The 16,475-nt window shown below is 37.4% G+C and overlaps 1 protein-coding gene across 3 annotated transcripts in view; it reads right to left on the bottom strand.

The window, feature by feature from the left end:
• adam22 (ADAM metallopeptidase domain 22) overlaps window positions 1-16,475 on the bottom strand; it is an 85,467-nt gene that overhangs the window by 67,139 nt on the left and 1,853 nt on the right. For all 3 annotated transcript variants that reach the window (XM_088600639.1, XM_088600641.1, XM_088600640.1), the window contains exon 3: window positions 12,450-12,526. In XM_088600639.1, the coding sequence (XP_088456765.1) occupies window positions 12,450-12,526 (77 nt within the window). The remainder of the gene's footprint in view (window positions 1-12,449; window positions 12,527-16,475) is intronic.

Here is a 16,475-nt window from a genome sequence, read left to right as displayed (position 1 = left end):
GCACCACATTGGCAGAGAACGAGGCTGCAATCCACAGTGACTGCAGAAAAGCCATTTAGAGAGTTCAGAATCAATAGAAAGAGGAGAGTGATGAGCTGGAATAAGCCAAGTAGGAGATGGCTACTCTCCCAGAGTCCTAAAGTGGTTGCCCAAAGCAGGGGCAGAAGTGAGGCACTGGGGGGGACCGGTGGAGAATCTGCAGTCCCAACTCAGCCAGGCCCTTGCTGAGACAGTTGGAATGGGAAAAACTTTCAACAAAAGCTCTGCTGACGGCTTGCTGGGGGGAAAAAGGGGAAAACAGTGGGAGAATCTCCAAATGAAAGAAGAAACTGAACAATAAAAAATCTGTGATCTTTTGCTGGAATACATGCTAGAATGAGCTCAAAATAGCAAAGCTCAAAACACAGAAGCTGAGCAAGGAACTAGTTTTGGTCAGGCAGTGTCTGGGGGAGAAGGAGATATGGCAACCAGGAGTTGTGTGTCCTGGCCTGGACCTGCAGGGGAGGTGGAGGACAAAAGACTGCTGTTGCCACCCCAGCCAAAAGAAGCTGAAACGGTTGAGGCCATTGGAAGGTTAGACAGTCCCAACCTGCCCAGCAAAAGATGAAGGAAGTCATGAGGAGTCAGGAGCTTGTTCTTACAATCTCTGGAGAACAGGACAGAAAGGACCTCGACTCAGCATCTCCAGTCATGCCCCAGTAGCCCCAGAAATTCTGGGAAAGGCAGTTGAGTCCACAAACACCTCCGCAGAGCCAGAAGAGAGAGACATTGCCCAGTCATGGACAGCACTTGACCCAGAGACTAGAGGGAGGGCGATGGTGCCCCGATCTGTCTTATTGTTATGTTTTGGCTAAATAACATTTAATGTTGTTCAACTTTACCTGGTGCTTATAGGATTTCTGGGAAGACTACTGATTTCATCCTTATATGTACAGTAGTACAGCTACCCCAAGTAATCCTTCAGTTAATACTGTACAGTAGGTTAACAAGCAATATTGAACATTTCATATAATAATACTCCTGGATAATACTAATATGCAGTCCTCAAGCGAATGGATGTGAAATATTTTAATTTTCTGTTTTTTATTGTATTTGTACTAAAGTTTTCTTCATCATTTTCTGAGCGTTTTGATTGCTAGAAGGAGCATACTGTACTCTACTACACTCTACTATTCTAGTATCATAGATGTTGCCCATTCACAAGTGTACAAAGATGAGCCACATATCACATGGGGCAGCCAGAGCATAACGGCATTAGAATGCAAATGGAATTCACTGTCACACCATCACTTGATACCCTTGCAGTGAAGAAGGGCTATAATAAACAAAAACAGATTCTGCAGAAATTGCAACCACAAAAATAACAGATTCATTCTCTGCTTTGCTTATTTTGTGTTCTAAAACATTCCTATCCATCTGTTTAACAAGACACAAATACATCATTGCAGTGCACACTGCATGGTAATTTCTGAGCCTCATTCTTCTCCCTTTTTAATGGATTTAAATTGACCACATAATGAGCTGCCTCAGCCATGACATTCAAGCTTCTTACAGACTGCTCCTCTATATACTGTACCTAATGCATATGAACATGCCTCTTAGCTAAATGTAAGTCTGACCTAATTTTCCTTCATTGTAAGCTGAATATCAATTTCCATGTGGTACCGTATGTGTCTCAAAATTGACCATTTATGCTGCACTCTGGTATAAACGTGTTCTTCAGTACACATGGTTTTGTGCTTATTAATGTAATTTCCCTTCCCCAAAAATGCAATTACTCATTCATATGATTTCTCCATACTGTACATGTGTATATTTCCCAAGAGTGTGAATACCACTTACACCAAACTACATTAAGTTGTACTTCTAATTGATATCTGGCATTGATTCAGAGTTTACCCATTCAAAATCTATTAAGATTTGAAATCTATTGTGTTTTTCTTTAATAATGCAGAGGATGTACCATAAGTCCATTTCCATATTTATTATTGAGCATTACAATCTTCATTTTCATTACAGAAATCTCTTCTGTGCACCACTCCATAAATGCCATCTCAAAATCCATTTTGCTTGATATTCAAAAATATGTGAACCAAAACATATAGGCATTGGCAGAAAAACATACAGCACTCTCATTTTCACAGACCTGAAAATCTATCTCTTTAATGAGAACACAGTGGAATAAAGTCTAGTGATCTCTCTGGCATCAGTGAACGCAAAGATGATCTTCAGTCTTGTGTTCTGCAACCCACTTCTAAACAGATTGTGTTGTGTCACTTAGAAATTCTATTTTTGGAGATAACACACAGTTTAGATTTTGATGTCTGCATACAGTACATCTTCCTAATGGAACACGCTTTTTTCAGAAGCTGTTCTGTGTGCAGAAAAGCAGGCACAACACATTTTATTGCAAAGCAACCAAGACAAGGATATTTATCCCAAAACTACTGCAGCAAAACTATTGTGTGGACTGTGAACTGACTGATACAGTAACTGCTATTTTTCCCCTTTTCAGTATAATTGTATTTTTATTGTTTAGCTTTCTGTTTAGCTATTTTCATTAGAAAATGTTTGCTTTATAGAAAAGATTATACACACACTTAAACTGCAATTCTAATCCTTGGCATCACTGAGACAAAGGAAATTAACATATCTACAGCAAGAGAACTGATGGAGACCATTTTCTGTTAGTTTACCAGTAGAAAGAAGACTATTTATCCATAAAAGGAACAATAGGCCACATCTCTACAAATGGAGTTCCTTTACGGCTATCATTGAGTGTCTGGAGGGCATGCAAATGCCTTGAAATCCTTGAAAGGAAAGGGATTTCTCTTATCTCCCTATTTTTTCATTGATGATCATATTTTTTATTTTAAACATTAATAGAAAAACGTGACACAAGGCCTATATTTGTTACAAACTGAAATCATTACTTATTTTATTTCCCTCAAAGGTCTGTAGTTACAAAAATAATTCACACAGTACACATCTTGTTAGTAACTGGCATACAGTATGTGAACAATGAAAAAGGCTGGAGCCAGTTCAGTTCAGATTCTTGTGAAAGCAATGTGAATAGAGTACTAGATCATGAAAACAACCTGAGCCCTGAAACAAGCACATGAACTTCATTAATTATTTCTGAGACCCAGGGATGACCCAGCTGAGTGGAGCCGGTTCCCATATAACAATAAAACACCTCTTATTCTACTACTTGAATCAAATACAGAATATTTAACTTCAGATATCTGAGAAATTTAAAAATACAAAGGAAGGAATATGTGGTACAAACACAATTAATCACATTTAATACAGGGAGTTTAATTAAATGTTTCCTCATTTTGAATTTTAGAATATTTATCAAAATGATATTAATCTTGTTATTATCTTGATATTACTGCAGTTCATCCTGGTGCTTTCACACTCTCCTTGTTAGGGTACCTTGTGGTGTTTTGAATTTACTAACATCTTCTACAGGAAAACCACTCAAGTTTATCTCTTCAGCACAATTTGAATATCCCTAAAACAAACTCGAGAGAAAACTACAGTATCAGAATTCCCCGAAATACTTGGTACACCTTTACTGAACATAAGAATATACGAGAGGACACAGATAAGAAAAGGCCATTCATCTCATTTATTTGACTTTGGTTTGACTTTTAGTATCTGATTGATTAGAGGATCTCATTCAGATGTTTCTTGAAGGCTGCAAGCTATCAGCTCAACTGACAGGAAGCTTGTTCCAGACTCCTGCAAAATTGCAGAAGGAAGTATTTCACATTTTCTGTCTTAAATACAATTCCCTTAGTTTCCAAATTGTGTTCTACGGTTTCTGCTTCACTGTTGAAGCTGAAGAATCCCATCAGTTTGACACTGTGAATACCACTGAGGATTTTAAAATTGTGACCAATTACCCTTGTAGTCTTTTTTGTTCAAGACCTAAGATATTCAGCTCTTTTAACCTAGTGGTGTGGATTCTTTCAATACCTAGCTGCTCTTCCTTGAACTGGTTCCACAGAAGAAACCAGTGTGCCTTTTACGCAACACAGTAACCAAACTATCAAACAGGATAAGGTTTCCTGTATCAATGTCTCCATCTGAAACAGTAATGTTTTCAAAGGATGCAACTGCCTTATCTGCACTTCCATCTACCTTTAGGTTTACATCCCCAGTTTCTCCCTTGTCATTGACAGAAAGGAATTGTCTATTCCTGCGATGGACTGGTGTCTGTATTGTGCATTGTGCCAGTTGCTCACAGGTATAGCCTCCGGCTCCCCTGCAACCCCGAATTGAAAGAAGCTGAAATAAAATGAATATTGTCTATTTTTTGATGATGTAAGGCTGGTGCACACTGTTCACTAGCCTCAGTCTAGAACACTAGAGCTGCATCTTGTATCTGTTTCAAGATGGCGCTGTGCTAGTGGTAGCCTGTAACAGCAGCTCTGTGTCTTTTTGTTGTCTTTCGTTTCTTTCAATTAGTTAGTGTTGCACATCTCACTGACTGTACTGACTGTATAGTATGTTCTGTATTTTTGTATTATTGTATTATTTAGTTACGTTGTGCTGTGTTAACTGTACTAAGCTGCTGTAGCACTGCAATTTCCCTCATGGTATCAATAAAGTATCTATCTATTTATCTATCTATCTTGTACACACCAGTCCTTAACAGCACAGGTATTATTTGTACCGAAAAGCCATTGGACATCGATTTTATGTTGCTGCCTAGTTGTATGTATTTTACTACGAATCCTCCAGTACAGTCATTTCCTGCACTGTACGTACTGTAGAGTATCTTAACTTAAAAGATTAATGAGGGCTGAACAATAACAATAAAGTGCTCATATATTTTTTCCACAGCACCCATAGACTGGTAATGGCAACTGGAGTCATGTTCCTTAATGCACTGGGAATTGAAGCTGAATTTCAGAGAAAAAAATGGATATGATTTTGACAAGGGCAGAACATACATTTTCCCTAGTTTTGAAAAGGAGAAATATTTTTTTATTCCTGACATCACACAATTTTATACGTGAATTGTTTTTTTTTTAATTTTAGATACAGTAATTGGGTCAACACAAAACAACCAGCAAGGCTTTTCTCTGGCGCTGTTGCTCCCTACTGTATGTCTTGTGAGAAGCTACCAGCCCTGTTATTCTTCCCCTGCAGTGCTGCTTACAATTCTGCTCACAGAGCTCTAAAGGGAAAGGCAGACAATTGGCACTCTGCTTCCTGCAACCATGTGATCTAGACAGCGTTACAGTAAGCACAGGCACTACATCAAATACAGCAGCCACTTTCAACACGAGCTTTTAATCAGCTGTCCACCCAAAGGTTTACATCTGATCACACGGCATCACTCTGTTGCTACAGAATGTAAAGCCAGAATTTGAGCCACGGGGAACCATTCCAGAAATATGCATGTGTACAGCTGGAAATGATTCCATCTGATGAATCTACTAATATTAAGCAGATGAAACTATTTGTGGAATTTAATTCAATGGACCCATTGTGTACCATCACTGCAATGAAAAAACAATAAACCTTTAATAATGTAAAGCCTGTATTCCTCACTGCACATCTAAGAAATGATTATATCACTGTACTTCATATCTTATTTACAAATATATAGGGAGTATCCCAGTGATTCTCTTCTTTTTTTAAACCATCTTTCAGCATAGCACCTATTTAAACTGTAAGACTTTGTGTGATTTTCACACCTACAGTATACGATCCACTGGCTATTCTGAGTAAATGGCCATTAGGGAGAAAGTAAAGCTCTTTTATTGTCTGCTAGAAATAGATTCATTAAAGGAAATTGAACCATTCTGGTTTACAAAAGGATTATCTGTGACACCGGTAACAAGGTGATTGTAGTCATGGCCCTAGACTGTAATTTAGTCCAGACAGTAGGATCAGAAAACATGCACTTATTCAGCATTAGGCCCTGGAATGATTTATATCCATATGTTAAAATTACATATCCAACAAACTGGGGGAAGACAACACTGTTCCGTCAATTGCTTTATCTAGTCTTTAAGCACAACTAATCTTGAGCTGAAAATGAGATTGCGAGCTGAAATGAGATGTATATATCAACGAGCTGATTGTCAACTCACTTCCATCCATCAGGCGGTCAAAACTGTAAAAATGTCAGCTATTATAAGCGTGTGTATTTAATCATTTTGAGGTTTATCTTTCCCCTTATCAGAAATGTGTGACTCTGGAATATACATCTTTACTGCAAAGTATTCTTGGCACCAGAAAACGGCACGTTAAATATACAGTAGAGAGAGAATGCTCACTTCAGAGGCGATGGGAAGAGATGAATGATGAGCTGGAAGAAGACAGGTACGAGATGGCTTCTCTCTCAGAGCTCCTGTAAGAGCAATTTCTCCTGACGTCATTTCCTCTCCTAAAACACTATACAGTACTTGATCCTCTTCTCTCCCTCACACACGTCTTTTTGCATCCCTCCTCCACCCCATATCCACCTCTGCAGCTGCCTCTTGGTCACTCCCCTCTCTGCCTGGGGGTCCCAGCCTCCTCGTCCTCCAGGAGGCCCGGAGGTCTGCCCTCAGCCAAGCGGGTTAAGCCAAAGGTTTACTAAACACTGCATAATCCTTTTAGTCCATTTAATTCTTGGGTGTTGTTATTCCTAGCGAAAAGACGAGGCCTTCATTTAAAACTGTGAAAACTAAACCCGATTCATCTCCTTGTGTCACAGAGAGAGCTACTGAATGTGGGACACTGGAGCAGCTGCTGCCATACAGTAGGTGCTGTATGTCTTTTTCTTTCACTTTTTTTTGTGAACCAGTGTGTAGTAGTTTTATTTCTTAAAGAAAAAACAAAATAAGAATAAAACAATGCAATACATCAGACACTCCTCCATCACCTCAGCCACTTGAGACTTTCATGTTTTCCAAAGGGCTTCGAAGCGAAAACTGGACAGCTATGATAGAAGCACCGTCAGCTGCGGCCTGCAAAGTCACCACCATCCACCACCCTCACTCAATACCATGGACCTGAGCAGCATTTAACTTCCTGTACATGATATCAACACAGGATCCCAGGGGAGGGAGAGCATCTGTTGTGACAAAGGCTCAGCAGCCCAACCACTGTGTTTCTTCTTTCTAGTTTTCAGCTCAAAATGATGACTATTTTTGGTTCAAGCAGGTTGCAGTACTGTATTTCCATTATGCTCTTCAAATGGCTGCAGGAGGGGTGAACTGTAATGTAAAGAAACTCATTTGAATGTCTGCCTCTGTTCTAGGATGACAAAGATGTGTGGATTCTATCTGCACACACTGATACTACAGCGCTGCTGAATGTCAAAGACAGACTTCTAACCAAGTCCAGGTGTACATCAGTGGCGATTAGCACTGTCACAAGATCCTGAAGGATTTGTTGTGAACAGAGAGGCCCAGATTTTCCAGAGGCATAAAAGGTGAGGTACTTATCAAAAAGAAGCCTTCAATAACTGCAAACGTATGGTTTGTAGAAAACACGAAGAGTTTATATTTTTCATGAATGTAAACTCTAACCCGCCTCGCTCTGCCACTGCTGTGATGTTTAGACCTTGAAAGATTGCACTTAGCTGGGGAGGGCTCCATTCAGCCCCATGCTTGGTTCTGATTGCAGTCAATGCCAAGCTCTGCTCAGTCCTGTGAAGATTTCAGAGGAAAACAATGAAGCAGCAGGCAGCGCAAAGAACACATTCATCTCATTAATCATCTCCAGTCAGATTGAAAAGCGCCTGTGTAGCCCATGGTCAAGTAAAAGGCTGAAAACCTGTACAGCAACTTTGCCTCATTCCCTAGCTTGGCTGTAGTGCAGCATCATCTTAATTTGTGTGCCCTACCTTCTGTTTCACTCCAGAATTCTTTTATAAGTAGGCCTCACAAGGGTAAGCAAAGGGCATTATGATCAAGACTACTCATTAGTTCATCTATAAATCAGGCATTCCTTGCCATGGTAAATTATGCATGAAAAATCAAAATTTACAGCCAGATACACACATTTTTCGTGAATGTGCAGCAGAAAACAAAGAAAACGCCTATCATCTCATATGTCTGCTCTGTCCATATTTCTGTCTCATATGCAACTAACAAGGATATAGCAATGAATAATATTGCAGAATCAGCATCCTTCAAGGTGTATCAGATTAAACACAAACTCATGCATTAAATGATAATATGAATATCTAGCAATTTACTAAAATGCGCCAATGTACAGGTAGTACAACGTCTCATTAAGATCGTGAATCCAAATTATGGTTGGAAATCCTTTATTTAGACTCAGTTGTTTGCGTTAAGTTCAAATTAGGTAGTTTTTTGTCCCTGACAGGACTCATTATTCACCCTGTGATATCAGGCAAAAATATAATGAAATTTGATTTGTCCATTTAGATTTCTCAATTCAAGGCAATCTATAAAAATTATAATATCTGAAAAACATGTCTTCACCCGCACAAGGAAGGAACCCTCATTTTGGTTGAAATGATAAATGTACAATTGAAAGTACTATACATTCACACTCTTTGGTCTTGGTACTGTGGAAAACATTGAACTGAAATACAGTAGTATTAGTACAGTACATGACAAAATGTCACTGCAGCAAAAGATATTACTTACTGAATACCCGACCTTCAATTATGTGCGACCGTATTGTGCCGAACACCAGAAACACCGGAAAAGATCTTACATGTATGTTTCCTGTATGAATCTCTTTGCCCCTTGACTTAGAAGCTATACAGATACACAGAGTATATCTCAATTGTGTTTATTAATTTATACAGCCACAGTATTTACTTGCTGCAAGGCATGGATTTACTACTGTGGCGTGTTTCATTCATAAGAGAATACAGCATATTAATTTAGTCCTTTATCCTCTCAGTTAAACCAGACTACCACTGGAGAACAGGACATCCTAATTACACTTTACTTTACCTTTAGAATTTGAAACATACAGTTTCATTTTCACATGCTGTTAAAACATGCATAGTTAAAAATGTATACATGCATTTTTAAGAGACCTGTAATGCTGACCTGTTTAAAAACAAGAAAAAGCAGAACAAAACTGATGTCAGTTGGTGTAGAGGAAACACTCTCACCCCTCATTTTCAGTCCTGAGTTCTGGCCAGGAAAAGGCTTTGTAAGCCTCAATCAGGAGGACTCGCAAGGATAAGAACTTGGACACCAGAGATGGACTCTACAGAGGGCAGCGAAGGAAGGCTCATACATTGTCTTCCCTTCTCCATTATTGGACACGAAAAAAAACAGAATAGGAAGGGGGAAGCATAAGGGACTGCATTACCTGGGCTGGCACCTTTATATTTGCCAGGTGGCAGAGCTGCAATGTGGCATCCCCACATACCTGTGACACATAACCAATCATACTTTGGTTAAGAATTGCCCCAGCTAAAATCTTTTTAAAAAGTACATACTGTACAGAAGTGTATTACTGAATTTAAGAATGTACCAAAATAAATCTCTCACTACATACATTTCATTTTCTCCTTAAAGAACCAGCCTATTTCTGTCAGTTTCTCAAACCTGGGTGGTTTAGACCACAGTTTGAGATGCAGTTTTAATCAAATGAACAAAACTCTTTTCTGAACCTGAGAAAAAAATCTCTTTTTTTCTCGCCTTTTCCATTTGGTGTAGGGCCAAGATTTAACAGCCAGCAATTCAGACCTCAACTGCAAAGCACGCCTATTGATCAATCTGAGAAACTAGTACTCACAGCATGATACCAACAAATCACGCCAGTTTATCCTCCATACCTCCTACTAAGACACAAGAAAGTCTTGGAATGAATTACACAAACAAAAAGGCAAGCTTCATTAGGTGTGAGTTTGGGTACCATAAAATACAGAAGAAAGATCTGGGGTAGTGAGTTAAATTGTCGCACCAGGAGCACAAACTTTGATGGTTTCAATGATAAACTGAGAGATTGCTCAGAGAAACCTCCAGTTTGCAAACAAGATTAGTCCAAGAATAGCAGTGATTTTTGTATTTTCTTGAATACAAAAATTTCCAAAATCCTTACTGATATCCGGTTAAATCAGTAACACTAGATCGTCTTCATCTGATCCTCATTTTTACCATGTTGGAGTCATCATTCTGGCAGACAGGGTTGATTAATGGGCCCCACTCCTGGTCTAAGTTAGTAGGGTAGCCGAGCAGAACTTTCAAACTGCTTAGATCAAAAGTACGTTGGAAATATCTGTTAATATCTCCTCTGATCCCTCTGCATGTTCTGCATGGAAAATACCAAATGATGCCTTCAAACACACATTTTAGAATCCCTCAATGTAGACTTGACAAAATGAGGAATTCTTTAATCCCAGATTCAGGCAATTCAATCAATAAATGAGTATTGCTTCTGGGCAAGTGCAGTCAGTGTTTATGTGCAAAACTAAGTGGTAATGTGCAATTATACTTAAGGTGATTGTGATGGGAGTAAACCTACAGATGATCTGTGTGGATTCCTGTAGGAGTGATGTATAATGACTATATTTTGGTTTATGTCTTTGGTATATGTCTATAATATTATATTTATGTGCAATGCAATGCTTATTTGTACTGTTTATACATCTCTGCCATAGCTGCTTGGATGCAACACAAATTACTGAGAAATCAGACAATTATGTATTATTGTATCATAAGGAAAAGGAATAAACAAATAAAAAAATATCACCTCTGTCAATTTTTTTTTTGAATTTGCTTAGTGCTTCGGAAAAAATGATGACTCTCCACAAAGTGCCAGTGAGAAGACAGGTGGAATGTGAAACAAGACTTGGATTCTAGCCATGATGCTCTCCTGGCCGAAAGAAGAAGTGGGATTTGGAGAGAGGCGGATTATTTCAGGGACTTAAGGAATGAATGTAAAACATCCAGGAACATCATGAGTGTCACCAGCCTTGTGAAAAACCTACTGTCCTCTTAATCCAATGCCTTTCAAAGCAAACAAGTCAGCACAATGATTACAAACCTCCTTTGCCCACATACTGGAATATATTAGTGTGTTTACAGCTTGTGCGCTTTAGTCAGCAATACAAGGAGCATCATTTTTCATTGGGAACATAATAATCAATATTTCAGTCTGACAAAGCCACAATCCAGCTTACACTAAGCCTTCGTTGCAAATCATCCTGCATTATGATGGACTACTAAATCATTGCTGTAATAAAAAATATATTTCACTTCAGTAACAAAAGAAATCAATTCTAAATCATGAAAAGTATACATTTATATCTAACCCTAAATGTCTGGATTTCTCCAAAAGGTTCTGAAAACTGTCACTATATATCTATTTTTTGCACAACTGTCAGTTAATATTCTGCTATTAACAATCTTAAAAAAGGACAAAAATAAGAATAAGATTTTATTAGTTGAAATTCATAGATTTCTCCAGTTACTGATTTGTATAAAATAACAATATTATCTATTACATTTATATATCTATTACACAATTAGCTATTTTTATCCTTACATGTAGGAATCAGGGAAAGATAGCTTTTTCAGTCCATAAATATGCAGACAATGTGACTACTTTCAAAACTTTTCATCTTTTCTGCTTCCCAAAATAGCTGACACTTCATCTATTTAAAAACTGTTAAACTTGCTTTTGTAGTATATATTGCACACAATAAGTGTTTTCCTTAAATATTCCAGAGAGACATTTTAAGAGAATCAATATGACTTTGAAATGTAGCCTCCTGTTTGCAGTTCTCAGGAGAGGGTATTAGGATTTTTGAGGCTAGTCAAAGCTGATGTGTCTGTTCATAATTGGCATCCCACTTGTGTGAATTCACACAGACACACAAAACGTTTATTTTACTTCTTTGAGGCTTATTTAACTTATACCAGTATGTCCTTGCTCAAGCTGCTAAAAGTGATTCTCAATTATTTATCAGTATTTTACCTGAATGTTCTCACTTGCTTTAGAGTTGTTTAATTCATTCTTCTGCTTTAGTTCAGGGATTCTGATAAGTATCTTTCTAGATAGTGTTTCATATTGGAATTATTTCCTTTAGGGACTGAAAAAACAGGCTCTGACAGATGTTTTGAAAACCCGGCGATAAAAAAATAAATATGGAACATCTCCCAGTCTTAAAAGCTTTCTTTTTATTCAGATACACTAGCTGACATAGAGGCATAGACTGGTGGATAGAGGCAGCAAGTTACTCTAAACAAAGTATTGTAGTGTTGTCTCTGCTTATTCCCTGGCACTGATTTCAGCTGTCATGTCATGCCTTCAAAAAATTATATGAGGTACAATAAAGACAGGAAAATATGGAATATATTCAGTACACAATAGCACATTCAGGCTGATATATTTGGAAAATTGCTGTACTGTACATGAATTTACATCTTGCATTAACCCCAGATAGATGCCAACGGAGCTGGATTATAACAAATGCGTGCTTGATTACATTTCCATATACTCACTGGTTCAGTTCCACATCTAAGATGAATGTTGACCCAAAAGCGTCCACCTGGAAGCTTGCTTGTGCCACATGTGTTGACTGTAAATGCAGACAGAGTAAAAAATGAGTTGATACTTTTTTTCCAAGTATTTGACATCTACTACTTCAACATTTGCTAAAAGTGGACGTTGCTCAATACAGTGCACATTTTGTACTATGACCAGTCTGACTACAAAAAATACAATTTCTCTAAATTCTATTCTCAATCTTAAGCACATAACATGTAATTCCATTTGTAATAGAATAACCACTTCTCAAGATGAATTATTAAGGTTTTCACATTAGAAAGCTGCAGCTTACTGTATACAGTACATCATTTCATGGCTTGTTTTTTTTATAAAGATGAGAAACAAGAACAACTACGCATTTGGCAGACTCTAAAATAGGTAACCCAGATACTTTTTTTCTAGCTACAAATTCCAAAAGTGCTCAGGTCTACACGTCAGTAGGCATCGTTCAATACATCACATTCTTACAATGAAATCTCTATCCTAGTAGTTCATTTCCATACCTCTGTTGTCTCACACAAGAACAATGTAGTGTTCTGCAGATGTACAGAATTAACAGCTTCTGGAGCTGGGTAATAAATGGAAGATTGAATGTTTTACAGTGATGATTATACTACTTGCCATACAAAACAGAACTATCTCATTATCTGATGCAAAAGGCTATTTACAGTAAGTCTGTGTACTGTTCAGTTAAAGGATTGTTGTTTTCTCTGGTAGATGTTTTAGCGCTTTAGGGTTCTGGGTTCAGTTCCGGACTAGAACACCTTCTGTGTGGATTTTGCATGATTTACCCATGTCCTCGTCTCCGGGAGCTCCAGTTTCCTCTCAATGTCCACAGATATTCTGGCTGGGTTAGTTGTTGTCCCTATATTGTCTTTTTGTGCCCTATGACAGACTGGCATCCTATCCAGAGTGTCTTCCCGCTTTGTGCCTTATGCTTCTGGGAAATATGCAGGTTGCTGTGTCCCTTACCAGGAATGAGCAGCTCATGGATAATGCACAGATGGATTGTTGGATCGTATAACAATTCCAAGTGCTTAAGGGCACACTTTGTGTTTCCAGGAGGCACGGTACAAACGCAGATGTGTTGGCTCTCATTAGATTAATATAAAATGCGATAGATACAAAAGCGTTAAAGCATAAAACTGAAATTTTAACTAAATGTAAAAATGAGATTATATATAAGATCTCCAAATTTCAAAACAATGTGCAGTCATCTTCCTTTTGTAGTCTACGCCTGGCAGAATTTCAAAGAAGACATCAAAGGAGGATTACTGTGATTCATATGCATATATGGAAGCTTTAATTTTTTGGAATTCTTTCTTTAATTGGTTCCAAATCAAGGTTTAATTAGCAGCACTGGAGACAGCCTAAATTGATCTAAATTAATGAAGTCATTTTACACCAGAAAGTGTGAAATATTGGTTTGAATTTTAGATTTACAGTGTTCCATTGTATTGTGTACAAATACTGAGAGTTCACCTTTAATACACTGAAAATAGAGTTAACTTTTCATCTTTAATGCAATAAATATCAACATTTCTTGCTGCAGTTATATACAGTATACATCTATAGAGCCTTATATACATTCTCAATATATTTGGTATTTGCTATACAATAACCTTATTATCACTGGTCTGAGTACATTTATATTTAGAACATAAAAATATTACCAACAAGAGATGACCATTTAGTCCATCTAATGTATTTTGATAGTATTAGCTATTTGTTTCTAGAATCTCTTTCAGACATTTATTGAAGAAGCCAAGAGTATCAATTTCAACAACATATCTGAGAGCTGGTACCAGAAATACAGCAATTTTAAAGTTATAAATTAAAACTATTTAATTTGAATGTATGTAATTCTAATTTGCTCATGAAAGACTCCATATTTACATAAAACTATGTCTGGCTATTTGATAGTATAAGAAAATTGAAAAAATTAAACAAAGTCCATCATACATGAAAATACATAAAAAAGGTTGTTTTTTTACTTATACTTATTTATATACTTATTGCCCTATTGGATTAGGTCTCAAGCATCCACAATGTCAATAATTTAGATTATACTGCAAGTTTCAGGTATCTAATTCCAGACTAAGTGAGCTCCTCTTTGAATCCTAAAAAATGTCAGCAAGACAAGAAGGGCATAAAAAGTCATCCTGCCTGTGACTGTTTGATTTGCCTGGTTTGTGCGGAAGATCACTCTGCCTGCAAGCAGTCATTGTATGGTTGAAAGCTGAAGAAGAGCTGTCATTAAGCTTCTAGTCTTTCTATTAAAGCATCACATATTTACGGCTCATTTTTCACCAAATAAGCCTAAGCCATTACCAAGCAGTGAGCTATATAACTTCTTTCTTAGCTTAGGCCAATACGACACACCCCAGCCTTTTTCGTGGATAGATTGTACACATTCAGGAGTCTCTTGGACAAACTCCCTTGTTACACAACCATCCGTAAAACAATTCAATAATTCAAATGTTCCTGTAGATACAATCAGATAGTTTTCAATTTTTTAATTGACTGACAAATGCTAATTACTTTTTTACAAATCCCAAAGCACTGTGCCCAATACATTAAATAATTAAATTAATTAAAACTACCTTGAAGGAACAGTTGTTAATGGATCTGAAGCCATAGTGAGACCTCAAGCTGAAATATCGTTAAGCAGTGCCCATTAATACAGTAGATTTTTAAGCCTTAAGAGTATTCTATTTTATTCTGTAACACGAAGCATTGCATCCTGGTCAGCAAGTTGTCCAGCTGCAGATTTTGCACTGATAACCTTCCAATTTCTTCTGTCTAGACTGAATCCTCTCAAACATCCATTATCCACAATTAGCTTGATCAACACTACGAGAATTCCAATAGTCTCCAGATCATGAAATCCAATTTCTTGCCACACATACAGTACACAGATGCCTACCATTTTAAAGGGAGGCCCACCATGTTCTTTGTTTTATTTTAGATTCTATTACGTAAATACAGAAAAGGGTGACCTAAGGAAAGGGTGCAACATTTGACCTAATGAAAAGCAAAAGATCACTTATACAGTACATTGCTAAGGCCAGCATCAGCTTTCCTTGTCTGCAGTTCTTCTGTCCTAGTGAGGGCATGTATAAAGGCACTGCTTGGACAAAGGTAAGAAAATCAACCATTAGGTGCACTACATATATCTTAGTACATACAATAGAGGTGAGACAATTAAAAGATTATGAAGCTCTACCTTTCTTTCCACCTTGGCACAGAAGGTAGATACCCCCCAAAAAACTGCAACAATTCATCCAAGTCACTGTTCTTCAAAAGGAAAATATTCACCTCCATGCAAACACTCATCAGTTCAGAGCAGGTAGCTGCTTAGGAAAAGATGCAGCTCTGTCTCTCACTGCCATTAGCTTAGAAAAAGAAAGCAAAAGACTTCACAGTTCTGAGGTGGCGATTCCACTGTACATACAGCACGTTAATCCTAATGAACACTTACAATTGCAAATGAATAAGTCATTTAAAAACACAGACACACACAAATCAGGCTATCATGCCGAAGTATACCTCTTTACCAAATCTTTACTTTCCAATGTATAAAAAAGGAAGAAATTAATTTTATCAACATGTTTGCATGTGTAACTGATCTGTTTGTATATCAAATCGAGGTGTTTTTAGCAACTGCAATCTCCTTGATATCAAGACAGCTGTTTTTCACCTCCACACAATTTAACTTAACTTTTATATCTATGGAAATATACAATATATACAAGTTTTTTAAGAGTCTTACGTATTTGCCATACAAATGATTAGGGGAAACAGAAGTACAGTATAAAGTTTCAACAATGTGTTTCAAGGCGCTGTTTTCTTTTATCAATGTCATAGTCCCAGACACTAATCAGCTGATTTTTATTTATTTCTTTACTTGGTTTTAAAGCATTAAACGTAGTTAATGTTACACACAATTCCTTTTCGGAAATTCAAAAATGAAATGAATA

The sequence above is a fragment of the Lepisosteus platostomus genome, chromosome 12, assembly GCF_059453375.1.
Source record: "Lepisosteus platostomus isolate fLepPlt1 chromosome 12, fLepPlt1.hap1, whole genome shotgun sequence".
NCBI lineage: Eukaryota > Metazoa > Chordata > Actinopteri > Semionotiformes > Lepisosteidae > Lepisosteus > Lepisosteus platostomus.
This window is presented reverse-complemented; position numbering and strand designations above follow the sequence as displayed.